Genomic DNA, 21,676 nt, shown 5'->3' on the forward strand with positions numbered 1-21,676 from the left:
AGGGGACACGTGGCGGGACCGCACATGATGAGGTGGGGGTCCCACCTCGGTGCCAGCTTCAGCAGGGGTGGTCCCGGAAGAAAATTTTGACTCCTTTCATGCGGCGTAGGGCCCGCGGGAGGTGTAATTGGCGGAAATATTATTATTAAAATCTAATGCATCTGTGTATAAAAATCTAATGCATTGGTTAAATTTTTCGGGTCGCCGGAAACCTGAAACTGGTACACGCGTGATATGTTTGCTTTCCGTTAATTTTAGTCAAATTTTATCGTGAAATTACCGAGCTAGATGACACATGACAATAAATCAGGTGACGTGATAAGTTCACGTGGAAATTCATAACTCTCTCTCTCTCTCTCTGCTAGCTCTATTAACGAAGTTTGTCGAAAGACGGTCTCGGGTTTTTCGTGCTCTATGGGAGGGGGAGAATGAATCCTGTTTGTTTTCAAATCATGGCTAATTTATTTTTTTTTGGTCGATAAATCATGGCTGATTGAATCAACAAAGATAGAGAGAGTTATAGATTTGCCACGTTAATTGAGTTACCGCCGTGTGTCATCCAGCTAATCAATTTTACAGTAAAATTTGACGGAAACTAATTGAGGGTAAACGTGTCGCACGAGTATCGATTTAGGGTTTTTGGTTACCCGAAAATTTAATTTTGGCTGAATTTGCCACATATATGCCCATTTAAAGTAAATTCATCATAAATATATTAATTTAAAATTTTTCGTGATATTTATCCAAATGATTAACATGCGTGTGATTGTGGACCGCGAGCACTGAAAGCAGGAAAATTGTCAAGTTGAGTGGCGCTTATTTGCAGCCATCCTTTTTCTTTTCCTTTTTCTTTTTTTCCACCAATCACCTAACGCGTTTTCCTACTTGAATGCCCAATATAACCCCGTAAGCTTTTATTGTCAACCTTTTTTTTGTGTGGTCTTTTTCCTTGATTTTTTTTCTACAAAAAGTTATATGCACTAACAGTTCTACCATGTCCAAAACGCCCGGGAGAATATATGACGGTCAATTCAGTTATAATTTTTTAGTAATTTACCAATATAAGTTTAAATCTTTTGACGACTTAACTGGAAATCGTTGACGTGGCGATCTAGCCAACGCTGATCATTCCGCGTGGGCCCATCGATGCTGCTAGCCTAGAGCCTCAAGGCAGCCCTTGCCGAGCCTTGGCCAAGGCGCCACGAGAAGCCTAGACGAGTAAATTTCTTCTTGTTATCGCATTGCTTAATATTTCTTCTTATATCCTAAAATACGATTCAGGCGGTGTCTTATACGTCCTATGATGATACGATTATAAAAAAAAATTCAGTTGATATGGACATGTACATACAGGAATTTGGGAATGTAAAAAAAGGGGCTTGTCCTTTTTCCCCAAAGAGGGGGCGGGAGGGCAGATTGGTAATTTCGAGTTCCGGGTCATAATATCGGGCAAATTTTTAACCTAACCCGCATTAGAGCGGAGCCCCCCAACCAATAATGGAGCGCGTCGCCATTCATAAAAACTGCCCTTTTTGTTGCATCAAAAGGATCAACGTCTCTTTTCAACGTTCCCCCAAAATTTTAAATGGAAAAATTAAATAAAAGAAAAGAGACAAAAAAATCGTTTTTTTTCGTACGGGCATTTTCATCCTTTTTCTCTTAATAAAAAATAAAGAGTTTGGAACCCGACCCACAATTTCACAAGAGTCAGTCCCGATTAATTTCTTCTTCCTCTTCTTTTTTTTTTTTCTCATTTCTTAATATAGAGACGAAAAAGAAACACACATTTTTTTTTTCTAAGGCATAATTCCAAGAAAAAAATACCAAGTTTGTCATGATTAACAATTTCAGATGGAACTTTTTTCTGTTTCATAAAACATCATTAACTTTCACTTAAATAAAAAATTTAATCTGAAAAATTTGAAAATTTCGCATCGTGGGGACTAGATTTGATACTCAAATAAGAGTTGGTGCTTTATATTTAGACAAAAAAAAAAGTTCAGACAAGAATTATCATTCAAAATAAAGTTGATATATATATTTTTTTGAATTAGCCCTCTTTTTTGCTAATGTCTACATCGGCATTCAATTTCAAAGAATTGCTTTTTCCGTCACTTGTGCTGCGATTAAACAACGGGAAAAATGATTTTCCTTACCGAAAAATATAAAAATAAATAACAGGAAAATAACTGTTTTCCCCTTGGATCTTTACATTTTTCCCTTCAAGTTTTTCTTTGAGTTTTTTTTTTTTTCAAAAATTTTCCGTCCTCTCAAAAACCCTGGAAAAATGAGGAGGAGGAGAAAAAGGATTGAAAACCATTTCTACATGTTGAAAAATTGAGCTCGAGCTTCTTCAAGGTCCCTCCTCCCATGGCTAGTTTATCTTCGATCTCTTCCTCTGCGACGCACCATCGCCTCTCGTGACCCTCCTCCCTCCTCTGCATCATCAGCAGCGGCGGCGGCGCACCCCTTCGTTGGCTTCCACCATCTCTCAAGAACGAACGAACGCGCACACAACCGCACCCACCTCCCCTCACCAATCCCGGGCGACCGTTTCATGGCTTCGGACATGTGGGTTTGATTCTTCCTCCCTCGTCCCCCGTTGACAAGGTCGGGTTTTTCGTCGCTCGCTGTCTCCCAATCCGAGCAACCCCACTAACCCATCACCATCTTTCTCTCTCTTCCCCTTCCCGTCGTTTCCTTCCGACCCATTCTCGTTTCTTGATCCATCTCCCCGCGCGCACGGATCGATAGGGAAGATCAAGAAATGTACGGGACGCAGAGCAAGCGAGACCTGGCCCTCGAGTTGCAGTCCCAAATCCCAATCTTGAGGCCGAGCATCCATTCCCGGAGGGCCAATCTGACCGTGAAGTTCCAGGACCTGTACGGGTTCACCGTGGAAGGTAATGTGGACGACGTCAATGTCTTGAACGAGGTGAGGGAGAAGGTCCGGGAGCAAGGCCGCGTGTGGTGGGCTCTCGAGGCCAGCAAAGGCGCCAATTGGTACCTGCAGCCGGAGGTCTCGAACGGGATTGCCCTCAAGTCGTCCCTCAAGATATCGGCTCTGGCCAACGCGATCACGCTGAAGAAGCTGATAAGGAAGGGGATTCCTCCCGTTCTGAGGCCTAAGGTCTGGTTCTCGCTCTCCGGGGCGGCGAAGAAGAAGTCCACCGTGCCGGAGAGCTATTACAATGATCTGACCAAGGCTGTGGAGGGCAAGGTCACGGCTGCTACGAGACAGATTGATCATGTGAGTAAAAAGTTTGGACTTTGGACGGGCCCCCATGAAATCGCCTGTGCCGATTTTGGTTGGATTTGGTTTTTCGCCGGATCGCCTGTGCGAGATTTAATTTGTGGGCCGAATGGATTTTGCATGTCTGATTGCTAATTACCGTCTCCTTTGTGAGGAGTGGTATGCTAATTGTGCCTATGGAAATTGTTTAGTTTGAAAAAGAAAGATCCCTATATGTATAGATATATATTTTCTCTTGCCTGTAGAAGAAGAATAGCGATGTGATCGCTCTCGTTTTCCATTCAGATTTGGTTAATTAGGTGACATTTTCAATTTCTAATTTTGCTTTAGTTCATTCTCATAGAAGTCTTTCGATTCGGGAATCTGTCATTTACCAGAAATCAGAGGATTTTGATCTGATTCATGAGACTTCTGATCTTCATTGGGATATGATGGACTGCCATAAGAATTGCTGGAATGATAGTCAGAGTCTATTGTCAATTTAGATTGCCAGGATTAGTAAAAGAGGATACCTAAGATAAGGCATGAGTTTGGTGTTGTGCTTCTATAGTCATTTAGAGGATGATGAAGGATGTCCACATGGGAAACTGAACAAAAATGAGCAGTTCATGGTGTGTATAAATAGCCCTCTGTCCCTTCTTCTGCCGCTGCATTTGTTGGTTCTTGCATGTTCTTGAATTCAAATGTAACTAGACATCAGTTTCTGCTTTATCTTAAAGAGAAAAATATATTCCTGGAATGTATACTTGTTCATTTTAACGGGAATTTTCTTAATGTGCAATTAGTTGTATGTAGAGGAGATAGAAGAAATGCACCTTGACAGTTTGAATCTTCCTAGTTTTGTCATGCTCGAAATCAAAACTTCATCGCAAAAAAAGAAAAAACTTTCTATCACCGTTTCCAGTTCTGGTTGGAAATAGTTCCTATTCTTCTACTAATTTCCATGCTTATGCGTGCAGGATCTACCACGAACCTTCCCTGGTCACCCATGGTTGGACACTCCGGAGGGTCATGCTACTCTACGACGTGTCCTAGTCGGATACTCTTTCCGTGATTCCGATGTTGGTTACTGTCAGGTCTGTCCTCGGTCTTATTCTTTGGATTCCATCTTCGCTCATAAGAATTATTCCCCTGGATTTAAATGTAGCCTTTTTGGGTGAAATGCACTCCGTTATCTGTTTTTCCTTATGTGGAGGATCAAATACTTCATTTATGGCTTCTGTGTTTGCTTCAACAGATGTTTCTTTTTTATGTTTGTCACCTTTTGTGTTCTGGATCTCTCACCTTTCAGGACTCATCTCCCATATTTATACCAAAACTTCTTGGTTGTCTTGCCCAAATGTGAAAAAAATGGAAAAAAAAATGTTATACATATTCTCACTGGTACTAAAGTATCTATATGCCCATACAAGTCTTATATTGTTCTTTGCAGATAACTTCAATTTGGATTTCCACTTTGTCGCGTGTGTTGATTTTATTGTGCAATAAAGAAGCCTTACGATCCCAGTAACTCTCTTGCAGGGTCTAAACTATGTTGCAGCATTATTATTGCTTGTGATGAAAACAGAAGAAGATGCATTTTGGATGCTCGCTGTTTTACTAGAAAACGTCTTGGTCAATGATTGCTACACCACTAATTTATCTGGATGTCATGTTGAACAAAGGGTTTTTAAAGACTTACTGACCAAAAAGTGCCCAAGGTAATTTTATTGACTTTTTCGCACAGTCGCATGTGGTTTGGTTGGTTTCTGTTTGATAACAAAAACAAGGAATGTTCAGGATAGCTGCTCATCTGGAAGCGCTGGAATTTGATGTATCTCTTGTTGCCACGGAGTGGTTCCTGTGCCTCTTCTCTAAAAGCCTGCCTTCGGAGGTTGGAGCAACTATGCTCTTCCACTCCTTTGCAAGGAACCCTCTTAAACATAACATCACCAATTAAATACCTGACACTTCTTTTGTTGTTTTTCTTGATTTTCAGACAACTCTCAGAGTGTGGGATATTCTTTTCTATGAGGGGGCTAAGGTTTTATTTCACGTAGCTCTGGCCATCTTCAAGGTCTGCATATTTCTAAGTTGTGCATTTGCTGCTATTTGCGGAATCGATTTCTGAATGATCGAGTCATTGGGCAATGCCATGGCCTTTTAATTCCTGGTTACGCATGCAGATGAAGGAGGATGAGCTGCTTCTAACCCATCATGTAGGAGACGTAATTAACGTATTGCAGAGAACAACTCACCACCTCTTTGACCCTGATGACCTATTGACAGTAAGTTACTCCTCTTCTTTTTGTCACTTTTTTGTCTCGTGAGATTTAAATGTTTTGCGGATATGAAGATTGAGTGAAGCTCAGTAGGTGCAAGGTGTTCACTTGTTTGTTGTTGAGTCAGCTCTTGTCACAGTGATCTTTGTGCAACCATTTAGATTGTCCTAGCATCTGAAATACTGATTATGTCGAGTGATGCTAAGTTCAATTTGACCACAGTGTTGATCAAGCAAAATGAGCAATAAACACAGTCGACTTCCCCGAGTTTCTCTCACAGTTCCCAGTACTCTTGTTTCACTCTGTTCTCATATGCCATTAAACACTCTTGTACTCTTGTATCACTCGTTTGTTGTTGAGTGGTCTCTTGCACTGTTATCTTTTGTGTGACCATTTAGATTGTCCCAGCATCTGAAACACTCATTATACTGAGTGTTAACAAAATTTTATTCGACCACACTACTGATCAAGCAAAATGTGCATTAAACACTGTCGACTTCCCCAAGTTCATCTCACGGCTCCGAGCACTCTTTCTATCACTTGATTCTGGTATGCCATTCAAATGAGTTTCTCGGACTTAGCACTGGAAATGAATCCGTTGGCTTGCAGGTTGCATTCGATAAAATCGGTTCTATGACCACCACCACTCTATCGAAGCAAAGGAAGAAACAGGAGCCAGCAGTAATGGCAGAGCTTGATCAGAGACTGAGAAGATTAAATTCACTTAAAGTGGAGGACAAGTAAAATTATCAGAAATAGGTTGATCGGTCCGTGTTGTAAGACTTGATACAACCGGTGGCTGCTCACCCGCCTAATGCAAATTGTTAAAATTTGTGGTTGTGACCTTGATCTTCTGAGACGAAGAAGAGGGGAAGAGAGAAGGCAAGGGTCTGTTGTAGATTTAGGTAGCCACCGAGAGGAAGTTGTAAATTTTGGAATTTCTAGGACCAACATGTTGTATAACATTGCAAATCCTATTACTAAGAAGAAGGGCTGCTTTGCCCTGTAAATCTGGTTCTTAATTCGGATATTCAGTCATTTGGTTAAATCACAAACCAAATTTATCCTTTTGTGCACGAATTTATCCTGGACCAAGAACAGCAATGAGAGTCTCTCCTCTCTAAGTATAGGGGAAAATTTGTAAGGCTTGTGTCATGAAATAGAGTAATTTATGAGTCCCAACGGATAAAATGCTTTCAAAAGTTTGGCTGAATTCAATTTTCAATTTTCTCACTATGGGTTTGCATGCTGTCGTCTCTCCAACAAATCCGGAATCCTTCCATGTCATCATTTTTGATGAATTCATTTCTGCCTTGAATTAGATTAACTCTCAAATACAAGAGAGCTTGCCTTATCGTTCAATTGGTAACTAGTATCGACATTACTTTGATATAGGCGAAGTTACTAACATATTGAGAATATCGTGCTTGGCGATTATCGGAAGCTACTTATCCCAGATGAAATGTTGATAATCACATAAAGATTTCACTTATTAAAAAAAATTACATATTAATAGTTAATTTGCGGTTAAATCTAAACGAGGAAGTCACAAATTAGTGGTGGCTTGGAACTTATTCTAGCTAATGCAAAGTCACTAGGATATTGCTTGTTTCTATCAATTTGACATTTACCTTTTCAATTAACAATATTACTAATCGCCATTTGTTATTATTAATCATGTCTAAGTAATTACAATTTCAAATCTAAATAAACTTACCATGCTAAGAAAGAGCATAATACCGAGTTACTAAATACATAAAACTTTTTCAAAAGTAAAGTCCCTTACCAGTAAAGAAATGTTTTTACTTTTTTGCAATATTTTCTCCACGTGAAAAGGATTGTTTTATATTAAAGAAAGTAATATACCTTTTGATGTGATTAGCAGTTAAAAAGCTTGTCACTTTAACCTTCATTTTTTCAACACGTTGTGACGTAGTATATTCAATAAAATAATAACGTTGCTCAAGAAGATATCTACAGCTTCGTCCCGTCCACGTTTGTGCGGGCATTGGATAAGTGAACTTCGAAACTTCGTCCTTACCACGTTTGTATTGGATCCGATCGTGCGATGAATTAAAGAAATTGGATTGCAAATTGCACGGATGGCAACACAAATAAGTATGAGGAGAAGAAAGAGTCCTGGAAAGGAGAAATGCTAGAGATAAAAAAAGAGCTGCTCCTCCTGGCAATCTGAAATATCCACAGGGCGCAATTCACTCGTTGAACACATAAAATAAAGTTATGTTCACTAAGTCAGATTTTAGTTAGCCAAATGGTCTTTAGGGATAGCAGACGATGATGTACGAGTCACCATAAGAAGAAGAGGACAAAAAGATAGAGAAAAAGAGTTGTGCTGCCCATGAGAGTCCACAGAATGCATGCTATTTTAAGTTTTTTATCAAAAGGGAAAGGGAAACCCAGGCGGATATTCACAGGAGGAAGGCGGCCTGAAACCGTACGGCTGCGAGGCGGATTGCTGGTTAGGTAGAGTAATACCTCCCAGATGCAGAGGACGCGCCGTCGCATACTCCGCAGAACCATGAGAATTTGGTTGGAGGTTCCACAGGCTGCCTTGGGGTCGCATTCCTGGAACTTCAAAACCATGAGAATTTGGTTGACGGTTCCAGAGGCTGCCTTGCGGTCGCATTCCTGGAACCTCAAAACCTCTGTGATGCTCGGACTGCAATGGAACATTTCCATGATGGTTCTGTTGGAGTTTCCAAAATCCTTCTTGCGGTTTCACTGTCAGATTTTCAAAAGCTACACGCGGTTCTCGTTCCAGAAAACTCTTGGAAATTTCAATGAGCGGGCCGACTCCATCATCAGCATCTTCATCTGGAAAATCTTCAAATATGCTGGACAAATCGTTATTGGCATCCACTGCAGAGGAGTAATCCTGATAGCAATCATAATTTTCTTCCATCAGATAGTTCGAGATGGCTGCTCCAGCATTTGTTTCTTCATGTCTGATATATTCTTGTTTGGAAATGTGGCCACGCTCTACACCTATTGTCTTGTGCTTGGAAGTCCAATCACGACGACTCCAAAGATACAGAGGTGGGGATGTTAGATTCCAATCCTCCAGCCGTTTGTTGTGCACATCAATGGATCCGGGAAGGTAAAACGACTGCAAAAAGAAGATTGTAAGATTGTTCAAATTATCTCTATTCAAAATGACATAATGGTCATCCAAAAAAGGAAAAGAGAAGATTGTGACCGTTAGTCACTTCAGGAAATTGTTTTCATATCCGGTGCAATGCAAATGGTTCTTTTCATTAGGGGAGTGTTTTTGCACATGTGCCCTCAGTTTCCCACCGAAACCATACAACCCTCCCTGCCTTTTATACCTTCGAAATATCCTAACTGTATTTTTCCTTTACACTTGGACAAAAAATGCAAGATGAATGAAATAAGAGATGTACTATTGTATTTTAGTTCCTAGTATTCCTACTTCAGTGGATTTTGACAAATGATCATTAACATAAACTACGTTATGAACCACTGGGGTTTGCTCCAGTGGCTAACCTTCCTACTTGGAAAGGGGGAGGTGGGGAGTTCGAATCCCCACCTTCTCAGGGGGGCTAGGGGTGAGGACGTATAGTTTCAGATGTGGGTTTCGACTTACACGCCCTGCAAGAAGCAGGGCAAAAGTTTGAGAGTGAGTTGAAAGTTAAAGTAGGACTGATTAAAAAAAAAAAACTACGTTATGGAAATTGCACTTTTATCTCTAATGAAATGCTAGCTAAAGGAAAAAATAATGTCATGAAACCAAGACATGGGCCATTTCTTGATCAATACTAATGATCATTTTTTGAGAAATGATCTTGAACATAAGTTATGGAAATTGCACTTTTATCTCTCGTGTATAATGCTAACTACAGGCAAAAATAGTATCATGAAACAAACATTGGTCAATAAGTAGATTCTTTGGGAGCTTGAAGGAGGACGAAGAGAAAGGATGGAGAGGAAGAGGAGGAGATGACAACAAAAGGACAATGGTGTGAGACGGCAAACGAACATAGCAGAGGTGGGATTCGACCTCAATAAATGTAATTTCATCTCAGAGCATTCAGAATCTTTAAATAAACAATTTACCTCCTCATTCTTTTGAATAAAATTCAGGAATCAGTTCCAATTGCTTTCGTTATATTTAATGCATGTGCCATGATTATCCTAACATACCTTTCCTGATAGAAGCTCACAGTCCTCCCAAAGCAAATCATATGGATCAGCTCCAATGTCCAGTCTAGCATGAACGGAAGTCAGAGGTACTTCAGCTTACAGTTCAACAAACTGCGGAAACAGTAGAGAACTACAAGTCCTCACCGTTTGGTTTCTCGTGGGACTGTAAGAATGAGGAGCTTAGGCTTGAATGAGAGAGCTTTGTTGATGAACTGATTCGCCAGAGATGCATTAACACCAAAAGGAGGATTAAGGCCCATAATCTGTTCCACGAAAGACATGATGGGGCAAATAAATGAAGATCCAGTACATATCAAAACATGATTTTGATTGAAGACTAACTATTAATTGCCTCACCAATTCAGATCCATCTGGTAATTCCGCTACATCGACAGACATCCAATCTCTCTTCTCAAACTGAAAAGGAATCTGCAGCAAAGTCAAAAACTTCTTCATGATCCATGCACAGGTCCAAATTAATCCACATGGAATAAATGAAGTATTTCAGCTATATTGTTGTAACAAATAACAATAGAAGACAAACGATCATTCAGCTAAGAACAGACTACGTTTCAGAGAAAAATGACATGATTAAGTAGTACCCAGAAAAACTATCTTAGTCGAGTAGGTTTTGAGAACACACAGAATGCCAATACTTGCATATAGGTCATCGACAATTGAGCAATAACTATAATATCAAACCAAGGACTTGGGAAGCGGATTGGACGATTAACGTTAGGATTGATGGTAACAAAATCCTATCACACCAAAATCATCTCAGCAAGAAGTTTTTAAGCAGACAAACAATGTAATGCTTGCATGTAGTATCATTATTGGCCTAGTTGCTATGGATTCATTAACCGGGCCTCAATAGCTGGATCAGATGTTTAACTGTCAACCCTTCTTTCACAAATCAATTCCTCAATGTTCTGAAATATATATGACTACTAAATAAATATTGAGGTGGAGTCCTATATATATGTGTTTATTTCTAGCTCCTAAGAGTGATCTGACAATATCTCAAACTTCCTTCTAGAAAACAAGTACTTAACAACTTTCAGGCTTCTCAAACCTTAAGAATCACATAAAGATTACTACCAACAGTTTTAGTGGAAACCTGTCATTTGCATTTTTGTTAAGAACAAGATTATCATGAAGACTATAAGAGAACTGCCCATAGTTCTAAGATGACATATCTGAAATATTTCCTTAAACAACCACCATGTGAGACAAGCTATCATGTGTTTGTCAATTACAAGACATAGTATTTTACTCAAAAACTCTGCCTAGCACTCGCTTCCAGTTCTTTAAACATTCAGCTCTAAAAAAAAGTCTTAGTTTCTAGTTCCTGACACAGGGACAATAATTCTAGGACTCCTTGTCAAAACGACACTTAGACTTAGGGAACGAGAACACAATTACCAAAATATGGTGGACAAAACTAAGACGTCATCAATCACCTTGCATCCCCAACATGAAAACCGCAATAGAAAATGATGATCTCAATGTTTAAAAGGATTTTGCCTCCTAAAAAACCTCCAAATGACAAATGTGAAAGGAAATGGAACACACTCTGCAATTATCATATCTATATTCCATTAAGAAACCACTCTTCATGACGTTACTGATATAGATGACCAAGCCAACTGTTACAATAATTAAATATTAAACCGTGCTTTTATCTAACAACTTAAACTTTTAGAACAGTTGGCTATGGTCCCACCAAATCTCACATGGTATCAGAGCTAGAGGTCCTGAGTTCAAATCTTTCCAAGCCCCATTTGCCTCTCCAATTAAATATGTCCACACTTAGTACTAGGCAAAAGGACCAGACAAAGTGTGAGGGAGAGTATTAGAATAATTAAATATTAAACCACGTCTTCATCTAACTGCTTAAGTTTTTAGAACAGTTGGCTGTAGTCCCACCAAATCTCACACCAATGATTCTTAGTAAACTTCTGAAGAGTCTGATATGGCAAGAGTCAAGATTAATCCTGTTTTAAGATGAAAGTTAACCAAAAGGAAATAACAGAGTACACGGGAAGCATAAAAAGAAACATTTCCCTTGTAAAAAAGTACAGCAATGTGAAAGAGTCAAGATTTACCTTGGGTGGGAAAATATCATAGTTTTTGAAAAAGCAGCGCTTCCCTATTTTGTCGAGCTTTTCTTTCATTAGAAGACTAAACTCATTAGAACCGCAACAGAAATCCACTATCTGCCCAAAGAATACGGTATAAAAAAAATACAACTTGAGAAGCAGCAGAAAATACATGGAGAAAACCATAAACCACCATGATTACATATCATCATATATATGAAGATACCCTCCAATTAGGAAAATTTTCGATAATCAGATGTTTCAACATCTGGAAAAGTTTAACATAATAATAAAACTATACATTGATATATTCTCATCAAATGGAAAGATTGTCTAGCTTGTAATTTATTTCAGGGACGGGATGGCATGACCTGGATGTTGTGGAAAAGTACGGTAGTACAAGTTCATAAGAGTAATTAATTCATGGAAGGAAACCCCAAGAATAGGACTATATCTATATGACACTCGGCAATGTCTCATCGAATTGCCTACATGTTGGCCAATTACAAAAATATTAGGGATAAGTGCATTGGAAGTCCTAAAACTTGTTACGAAAGTGCAATCAAGTCCTAAAACTTATCAAATTGGTCGAATCAAGTGCTTACGTTAATTGCATTTTACGAAAGTTTTAGGACTCAATTGAACTTTCGTGACAAGTTTTAGGACTTGATTGCACTTTTTGAAAGTTTTAGGACTCGACTGCACTTTCCTGACAAATTTTAGGACTTAATTGCACTTTTTGAAAGTATTGGGACTCAGTTGCACTTTCGTGACAAGTTTTAGGACTTCTAGTGCACTTATATCAAAATATTATATTCAATGATCCCATGAACCTCCTGTAAATTTTTTGCGAAAAACTTATCCAGGTTGAATAATTATTGAGCAGACCCTAAAAAAAGAAGAAAATTCTGAGGGCATGAATGGGGTGATGTGGCTGAAGAATTGCTGATTTCCAGTCTAAGAAATGGAATTTGGCAAACCTCGTGGGCTATGAGTTTGATGCAGCATGATAGTGGTATAAGTGTTGGAAAGTAATGGCGGCCCATCATAATCATCTTTCAAACATAACAGACTGAAATGGAAGAAATATTTAGATGTTTATGCCCCCCCACCCCAGCCTGGCCCTGCTAAAGGTGAACACAGAATCCAGAGATTCCTTCTTGATGCACCCAGAGAGAGCAGTGCAGTATCTGCAGTAGCTTGTTTTTTCTTAAAGCCAAGCCTCAAAGTAATAATAACGGAACGACAAGAACGGGCGTAAAAGCTAAAACAAAAGAGAAAAAGTAGAGCCACCAAGTGAAGCATGGAAACAGATAGAGGATGGAGCTCTTACAGTGTCCCCATTTTGCACGTACCAATGGAGCCTATTCACAATCTACAGAACGAAGCCCATAAGATTTGGTTAGAAAACTGAATTTGCAGACCATTCATCTGTGGACAGTGTGCAATAAATAATTTATATCCATCTATTATTTCATGGACACAGAATGTGAAAAAAAAAAGAAGAAAAATAAGATATTGTGCAAGCTCTACAATCATCTCCGAAAAAAATGTGCTCAAGGCAAAAGGACAAACCATAAGTAGCAACACGTTCAGTCTGCTGGCATTTATTTGGCCTCAGGTCCCACATTCGGTAATAATTGACTGTTTTTGTTTGGAAAAGCAGAGAAACTGGGGGGAACGAAAGTTTAACTGGAAAGTTCAGAAGAATTTGAAATTTTTCTGGCAAGAAGAGAGGAAATTTTTTTTCTTTTTCAATTTTCTATCCTATTTTCTTTCCCCACCCTATCCAATCAAAGCATAGAGCTCCCTCACATTTTTCTGCCATAAATGACAATAGAAAGGTCATGGTTTCTTTCAAAAGAATTTATCACTTGCAGACTTCTCCCTTGAAAAAGAATGTTAAGATAAATTCTACTTAATAATACAGCTTCAACTGTAAGCTATCTGCCATAAAGTGATAACACCAGCAGGAAAAACACGGGAGAATGATTTACCTCCTGAAGCTTCTCCACTTTAGTAAAATGGCGTCCAAATGATGTATAGCGTGGACCATGAATAAATGGTCCAAGATACACTCTCAGCTTCTTCTGGATACACACGAGCAAGTAATCAGTTATCTACAGCTACTAATCATCTGAAAAGTAATGTGCTCCAACTCCATGTAATATGCTTCTAATGGACCTAAACCAGTTTTTATAACTAAAGTAACTAGACTTGTCACATTCAATTCCAACAAGATCAGCCACCACCTAGCCCACTCGCTAGTCCTCAACCCTGATTTTCTGTGTGTTGATCATCAATCCACATATCTTGAGCTGTAAGCACACTCACCTACCCACCCACACGTTCAGTTTAGGCAACCAATTGCCTATGGTCTAACCGGTCCACTTAAATTAAGGCAAAACTGAAACTAGCCGGACCCTAAAATAAGCATGTCCAGATCAACATGCACACATTCCGTATTAGTTAACAAAATGTATCTGCTCTCCAAAGTATTGACAAACACATCTTGCACAAATGTAACCGTGAAGTAGCTGCAAGTCAGAATCACTTAGACCTTCCATATGAGTATCTGTCTGAGGATCCCTGGTTCACATATTTCTTTAGCTTCCTCAATTGCATATCCTTCATCTAGCTTCTGCAATGCTGTTCGAGTGGCCTTCAGAAAGTACATGAAAGAAATTCAATAACAAGACAGCTGATCATACGACTACAAAGTACAGATAGATACTCTACTGCACCAGTAGTAGGAGATACCTTCAGAAAGCCCTCGACCTTGCTCATTGTTATGGTCTTGTCCAAAGTGAACTTTGAACCAGGAGCATATAAGGATGATATGCTCTGCTTTCTCACTAATCTTTTGGCATTAAATTCGGAAGAGGCTTGTTCAACAAAAGTCAATATTCTGTATGACAGGATGAGAAAAACAATTTGCAACACAAAAAATAAGCATCAAATGCAAATGGGATAATATGACTTCGTCTTTGGATGTGGGCATATTAAAATCAATTAAAAGCGGAGGAGGTTTCATAGCAGCAAATTCATAACAAGAAAGGATTTGATGGATCACCGATCTTCCATTGAACTGATTGCTGAATTTCTCTCTTTTGCCATCCCAGTCTTATCTGAGATTGAGCTAGCCATAATCTTCTGCCTTTTCTTCGCCAAATATGGCCCTGACTTAGAAGATGAGACATTGTCTTCCTGTGAGCTCCTTTTCACTATGAACTTTCGACCTTTCTCACTTAAGGACTTGCTGATCGTCAATGACTTCTTTACAGCATCAATGCTGTTTGCTTTTGTTATAGCTCCAATTTTTGAGCTTCGTCTGACAACACCAATTTTACCTTTTTTAATAATGTCATGAACTGATTTTGGCATCTTCACAGCAGCTTTATCCTTTGCTTGATTTTCAGAAGTAGTGCCTCTCTTCAAATCATCAACACTCACTTTGTTTGTAAGCAGCCCCTTCATCTTCAGTCCACCATTAGGAAATTTTAAGTGATTTCTAGCTGGCGTACTAAGCCTTCTATCTATGGTATGATCCCTGGTCAACATGATTTAAACGACATTTGCATTCAAGTGCTCACTCTACAAGGATCACTACTTATCTTATCGGAAATTTATACTAAAATGGAACTTACATGCAGTATATAAGGATTCGCTTTGGCAAATAACCTTCCCAAGCCCTTTGGAGAATATTTCGACTTTCATTGCTCGTGAAAGATATAGACCTGAAGCAGGGAAAGTTAATGAAAATCAGATAACAAAGTTTTCATGTTAATAATTAACGAATAGTAACCTGTAACATTGTTAATGTTAATCACACAACTATTTGCTCCGAAAGTTAAGTTGTTTGAGAATGACATGAGTTGTATTTTACATTTTAACAATTTCTATCACATGAAGGACAATACATATAGGTAAAAATATGTAAAATCCAAGTTGATAAAAAGCATGTAGTGGGTGAAACTCAACACTGTCAACTCTAGATAAAGGTGAGTTTAAGAGCATAAACTATTAAGCAGTCAAATGAGACATATTTTATATCTTCACAAGCATAAACTCTTCAAAAGATGCGTGGGAGATATGGCAAACAGCCAGAACATACGGAGGTAAGCACTTTCTGTGGTAGGCCTTAGGGCAGCGTCTACAGACTGCAAACTGCAATTCATGAACCTCTTTATCTTCACCTTGCCGACAAATAAGACATTTATGAACTGGACAAGTAAATGATTCGCCTGCAGCAATTTTTACTTGAAGCTTTTGAGCCTGACTTTCATCATTGCGATGGATCAGTTGTGCCACACATTTTGGGTGATAGAAATGGCCACAAGTTGCAGAAATACAAGGAAAAACCTACATAAGATGCGAGAATATATTAGCGTTAGCAGTGAGCAAATGTATTACCAATACCGAGCAAATATTGTGAAGCATTATAGCCATGAAGCAAATGAGATGTTGCAATTCCATGCAAATACACAATATGAAATACCACTTTCACCACTACCACCTCCTATCCTTTTTCCTCAAGGTGCGATCGGCTCCATGCATCTTGAACAGAGTCAGTAACTTCCAAGCATTCAAAATGTTTATTCAAAATACCCAACCAGATCTTTTTAACTCCCCCCTTTTTACACTATGTGTCCATCCTAATGTCACATCTGCCATCTAGAGCATGTTCACAGATATCCAAACCAACCACCATAGCCACACCAACAATATGATGAATCGGAGCTAAATCAACCTTTTCTCCTGTAGGCCCTTCTATTAACCTGTCCTTCCCTGATTGTCCACAGAGCACTACACTAGAAATTCGCCACCAGTTACACTCCTTTTGTGCACATGTAGATACTTAGCAGCCCAGCATTCCAAAGCATACGGGATTGCAAACCTTATCGCTCTCCAATAGAATACCCATTCACTAAGTGGAGCTGTTTCATAGATGAAGATACCAAATAATTTCAATTATATCCATGGGATATCATCCCCATCAAGCTCTCCACCATTTTGCAGAATGGCTCCAAGATAACAAAGCTGACTTTTTAGTACCTCTTGGTCTCAAATTTGAGCCAATGCTTTGCTCCATCCTCTTTAGAAAATTTGTGCTCTATAACTCTGTATATGAACGAAAAAGCTGGCATCCAGGGACATTATCCTAAATATATTCAAGGTAAGCCTGTGCTCGTCCATCAGTAGAGCAAGGGAAAACATAACACAAATAAACTAGAAAAACTTTCATGAGAATCCATGACATTATAAATGGAATAGCTTTTCTCAAAGCCAACTTGATACAGTGCAAGACAAACCTTCTTATACTCTGCATGCTGACAGTATAAACAATTATATAGTCTCTCTTTTTCACTGAAGAGTCCAATGCATAAGAAACACAACAAGGACAGAGCCAAATGATGAGAAGATGATTCAAGGCAGGATAGGCAACATAGAATCAATTAATCTAAGTAAAGAAAACGAGAGTGTGCTAGTCGTGTTCCAAAGAATTCAGATCTGAAGTAATGAGCAATCCGCATGAAGCATACCTCTGCACCCAAAGCTCTGTCAGAAGAACCCAGCTCTCCACAAGCAAAGCATTGGTGCATTTTATACTTACAATTGTCACAAAAGAATCTGGGAATAGCCTGCACGGATTCATATGCTCTAGTGAAACTAAACCAAATGAAGTCAAATCACATATAGAAAACATGACGGGAATAAGGTGTGTAGACAATACTTCAACTTGAGCATCATCGATGAAGCCAAGAGTTTTACACAAGGAGTTGATCCCAGTACCTATAGCCGCATGAAAGGATCTCATGCATCTGCCTTCACAACTACAAAAAACCAAAAGAAGCAACAGTATCACAAACTGCCAACTACCTTGAATTAATTCACTCATTAAGAACTACTCTGTATTAAAAGTGAAAGAACCACGTGCTTCACAAAGCCAATAAATTTGTTAAAACATGTTCTGGGTATTATATGGCTTCTCCATGGTTATTCTATATAATACTAGAATTATTTAAATAATTGTTGGAGAACATAATATACTAATCTCTCTTTAACCTAAAGTACCTCATAACAGCATAATGGGGCATAATGTTTGTAAAGACATTGTTTTAGATTGCACTAATTTAGATTGATATCGGAGGATAAACAACCATTTGTGGATGACAAATATTGAATAGGAGCAATTAAGAAAATCTCTTGACGTAAAAAAGTCAGCTCGAGAAATATATTTTACAAGCAACATTTGTAAAGTCTAAGGTCCATGTTACTTTCTGACCAAAAAAATAAAAGGTCCGAGTTCCTCTTATGTACTTTTTTGTTTGTGAATTTGATATGTCAACCAAATGGAATCCATCACTTTAATAGTAGAAGAGAATTTTGCATCTTGGTTGAACCAAAATTCGGCCCGTCTATTTAGAAAATAATTTTGCAACGTACTATATGGAAATGCTTATCAGATATCCAAATTACTTCATGGTTCAAATTGCGATGTAGAAGCACATATAACTCAATGACCTACAGAGAAATATAACAGTTCATCCCTATGAGTTTATATGCAATATTAGTTCATCGAAGGCTAGTATAAATATATCGCTATTTGATGTATCATTCTTAATCTGTGATTTTTTTTTTGTGGAATTACAATTTGTTTAAGTAAATTATTGTATAAGTTATATCAAAAAGTATAAGTCCTAAAAGGTCCAATGCTACTTGCTAATCTCAGAAATAAAAATTAAATTGGCATCATGGATAAGTATAAAAATATAAGAGGACATGTGCATAGATGTTGGATGGATGTACATCTATCCATATGACCATCATCAGACAACTCCAATGCGTGAAGAAGGAATAGTCCCTAAGGGACAAGTCCAAAGAATGAAGATGAATTAGTGCCAAGCAACTTTAATGCATAATATTAGCCAACACTTGAGGCTATGTATTGAAAAAGTGCATTCATATTTAATCATTGGAGAAATCTTCCACGACAATGAATATGGTACATTGCTTTGTACATACGCATTAAGCCCTATCAAAAGGATGTAGGGTGCAACATATTAGCATACTGCAAAAAAAAATAAAAAGTGAGGAGGGTTTAGAGAGTTTGAATAATCATAAAGTGAGGGCATAAATTTCCTTTATGAGAATATGACATTGTATTCCCTATATATTAATTTATGAAACTGGTTAGAGCATTGCATGGGAGTTTCAAAAGATTTTGCATTGTGAAATCTTAGGAGATAGTTATGATATATGTACATAGAGCTTTTGTGACACGTGTAGAGTATTCTTGGAACAGTTGATTTGATCTATATATTCTTTCAAAAAGAAAATCCGTATAAGATGACATTTGATATTCCACAAAAAAGGACAAGGGGGAGGCTATAGAGATGCATAAGTCAGCATTTCATGATTGACGACACTCCAAAAAAGCAAGTATTTTACAAACTTAATCATGGAAGGATATGAGAACAAATCAACCAAATAATTTGGAGAATCACTCCATATACTCATACTATTTGAGCTAATACGAGCTAGCATCAGCTCTATTCAGCGTATTACATTAATTCAGACAGAATGAAGCATATGGTTCATCATAGTTGCATGTAGGGCTGCCAAGTGGACTATTACTTGGCGTCCATTTTTGCCATTAATAACGTAAATGCTTAGGTACTAATAATAATAACTCATTTACTTACAGATTCCAAGATATCAAACGGGAAAGGTGGTGGAAAGTTTAACGATTAAAACTGATTTCTTTTTGTTAGTCATACTGAAGTCTTTATCTTCTACATTTTACTAGTTAATCCCATCTTATGCATATGCTGTGGAAGGAGTACATGCACCACTAATGAAAGACGATATAAGGTAAACAATTTGTGCATTTGAATCACCTTCACCAACTTTGACTGCCAAAAGAGTTGCATTTTCACTGACTCTCCATATTACAAAAAATTGCGTAGATTAAGCATGAAGAATAAAGCATAAGAGCATATTACCTTTGGGTTCCATATTTCATAATTTTTCCTTGGTATAACGAGAAAAAGTACATTCATAATCGTATATCTAACATGCATAGTTCTTACGGACATGGATGTATGCATGCAGAAAATTGCAGTATAATGAATTCGAAAGAAGGATTACCACCACCAAGCTCACATTCGCACAAACCTGTTGTTCCATCATCAACATCAACAAATGTGTAGCATCTTAACTAACTTCGCAGGAATAGAAAAGGAAACTACTACTTACTTAAGTACTTCTCCCCCATCATCACAAATCGCACACATCGTATCAAAAATTTCTTCCTCATTTTCCTCTTGAGAATCCCTGGTACCACCATTCTCATTATCCGCTACTATGAAGTTGGATTTTCTTTTGGCTGGAACGTCCTGTTAAATAAAATGATGATAAGATTGCAGAACAGCATAGAAGTAAGAGAGAGAGACAGAGAGACAGAGAGAGACAGAGACAGGTACTATTTCGCCCTCTTCGTCAGAAGATTCCATTTGTTGATTTGATTCTTAGCCTGTCTCAAGAATGAGAAGGGGCATTTTTCATGAGAAATACAATGGCGAGTAGAGTAGCAAAACTCAAAATGATTCAACACCCTTAACAGCATGGATTAAAATAAGCCCAGTAAATGTTTCGCATTGAGGTGAAAAGAAACTAAAATGTCACACATCATACAGACACATCGGAGGATTCACAACTAACATAATTTTCATAAGCACACACAGATACATATGTACATAGACTTCTCTTTACTTCTTTTATGTTTGTCACTTTCTAGTATGTTAAGTGGACTCCCGAAGCATAGACCATTACTTGGGATGCCATTCATGCAGCAAATGGAAGTACGAACATGACAATACTTCAGACTACGTCACACCAGCCCATCTCCAGGCATCACTAGAAGTTACTACTGATGGTCCTCGTGTGCGTACAGTTGTTTTTTCAGTTGACAATATCAAAAGAAACATAAGTTCACCCGGTTCTCGAAATTTGACAAACTAAAGAACCGATACCAATACGGTAATCAGTCGGACTAAATCGAACTAATAAAGTTTTTAATAAAGTGACAACTCCATGAGTGTGAAAGACATCGATAGAATCCCAACAGACGACACGAACATTCTCTCCATAAAGAATTAGCACGTAGTTATAGGCGAAGACATAGACACAGTGAATATATGGCAACAATACGTAATCACCCAGACATTTCCCGCCCGCTTTAGAAACGAAACCCCTGGCTCACGGACTAAAAATGCAGACCGAGCCGTAGGTCTAATCGCGCGCGCGCACACACGATCCACGTCAAACCACCTCTTCCTACGACATTCACCAACTCCGTAACGCTATCCCGCAAGAAAGTCGAGATCTTATCACATGCAAGTACACGACCGAGCACCGCAATGCACTCTTACGGCCAGTCCATCCGTGCTCCTTCATGGCCAAGGCACGCACCGCCAGCTAAAAGATGACAGGCAAACCCCCCCGCGTTCCGCCATCATGCGGAGAAACCAAAAAAGAAAAATAGAGACGAACAGCGCGCAGGATCACAGTTCGGAACGCGCCTAGCGACCTCAGCCAGCCCTCATCTTCCTTCGCGGAAACGGAGACGGCATCGCCGACGACGACGGGAGGCGAAAAAATAAGGCCCGGGGGGCGTACCTTGGCCGGCAAGACACCGCGGCGGCAGCGGGCTATTTCGCGCCGGACGCCTTCACCCGGGGGCCGCGAGAGCCGGAACCCTAGCGAGCGTCCGGCGGAGGAGACGGTGGTTTTCTAGAGAGAGAGAGAAGGGACGAAGAAGATCGAGAAAAGATTTGCAGAGAGAGAGAGAGAGAGAGAGAGAGGGGGGAGGCTGCGAT

General features: G+C 38.9%; 2 protein-coding genes across 6 annotated transcripts; one reads left to right on the top strand and one right to left on the bottom strand.

Moving 5' to 3' along the window:
- Positions 1-2,411: 2,411 nt before the first annotated feature.
- Positions 2,412-6,536, top strand: LOC115680728 (uncharacterized). The gene is made up of 7 exons (XM_030604557.2): positions 2,412-3,250; positions 4,213-4,329; positions 4,775-4,953; positions 5,033-5,126; positions 5,232-5,309; positions 5,419-5,520; positions 6,124-6,536. The coding sequence occupies exons 1-7, from the start codon at positions 2,768-2,770 to the stop codon at positions 6,256-6,258; spliced, it is 1,188 nt and encodes a 395-aa protein (XP_030460417.1). The 5' UTR covers positions 2,412-2,767; the 3' UTR covers positions 6,259-6,536.
- Positions 6,537-7,673: 1,137 nt separating this feature from the next.
- LOC115680628 (protein ENHANCED DOWNY MILDEW 2-like) lies at positions 7,674-21,676 on the bottom strand. Of its 5 annotated transcripts, none has more exons than XM_056302490.1 (17): positions 21,477-21,675; positions 20,282-20,331; positions 20,055-20,194; positions 17,530-17,629; positions 17,339-17,437; positions 15,910-16,157; positions 15,443-15,532; positions 14,869-15,345; positions 14,556-14,703; positions 14,356-14,457; positions 13,793-13,885; positions 13,129-13,170; positions 11,802-11,912; positions 10,054-10,125; positions 9,841-9,959; positions 9,697-9,760; positions 7,674-8,641 (listed from the first exon to the last, which is right to left on the bottom strand). In XM_056302490.1, exons 2-17 carry the CDS (start codon positions 20,309-20,311, stop codon positions 7,913-7,915), a joined length of 2,664 nt encoding a protein of 887 aa, XP_056158465.1. In that variant the 5' UTR covers positions 20,312-20,331; positions 21,477-21,675; the 3' UTR covers positions 7,674-7,912. The 5 variants fall into 5 exon arrangements, with proteins under 5 accessions (XP_056158465.1, XP_056158464.1, XP_056158467.1 ...); XM_056302489.1 differs by having other exon boundaries at positions 20,276-20,331; XM_056302492.1 differs by lacking the exon at positions 11,802-11,912 and having other exon boundaries at positions 20,276-20,331; positions 21,477-21,676.

This window comes from Syzygium oleosum, unplaced genomic scaffold, assembly GCF_021117445.2.
Source record: "Syzygium oleosum isolate NSW1041296 unplaced genomic scaffold, Sole_v2.1 Sole_v2.23, whole genome shotgun sequence".
Classification (NCBI taxonomy): domain Eukaryota; kingdom Viridiplantae; phylum Streptophyta; class Magnoliopsida; order Myrtales; family Myrtaceae; genus Syzygium; species Syzygium oleosum.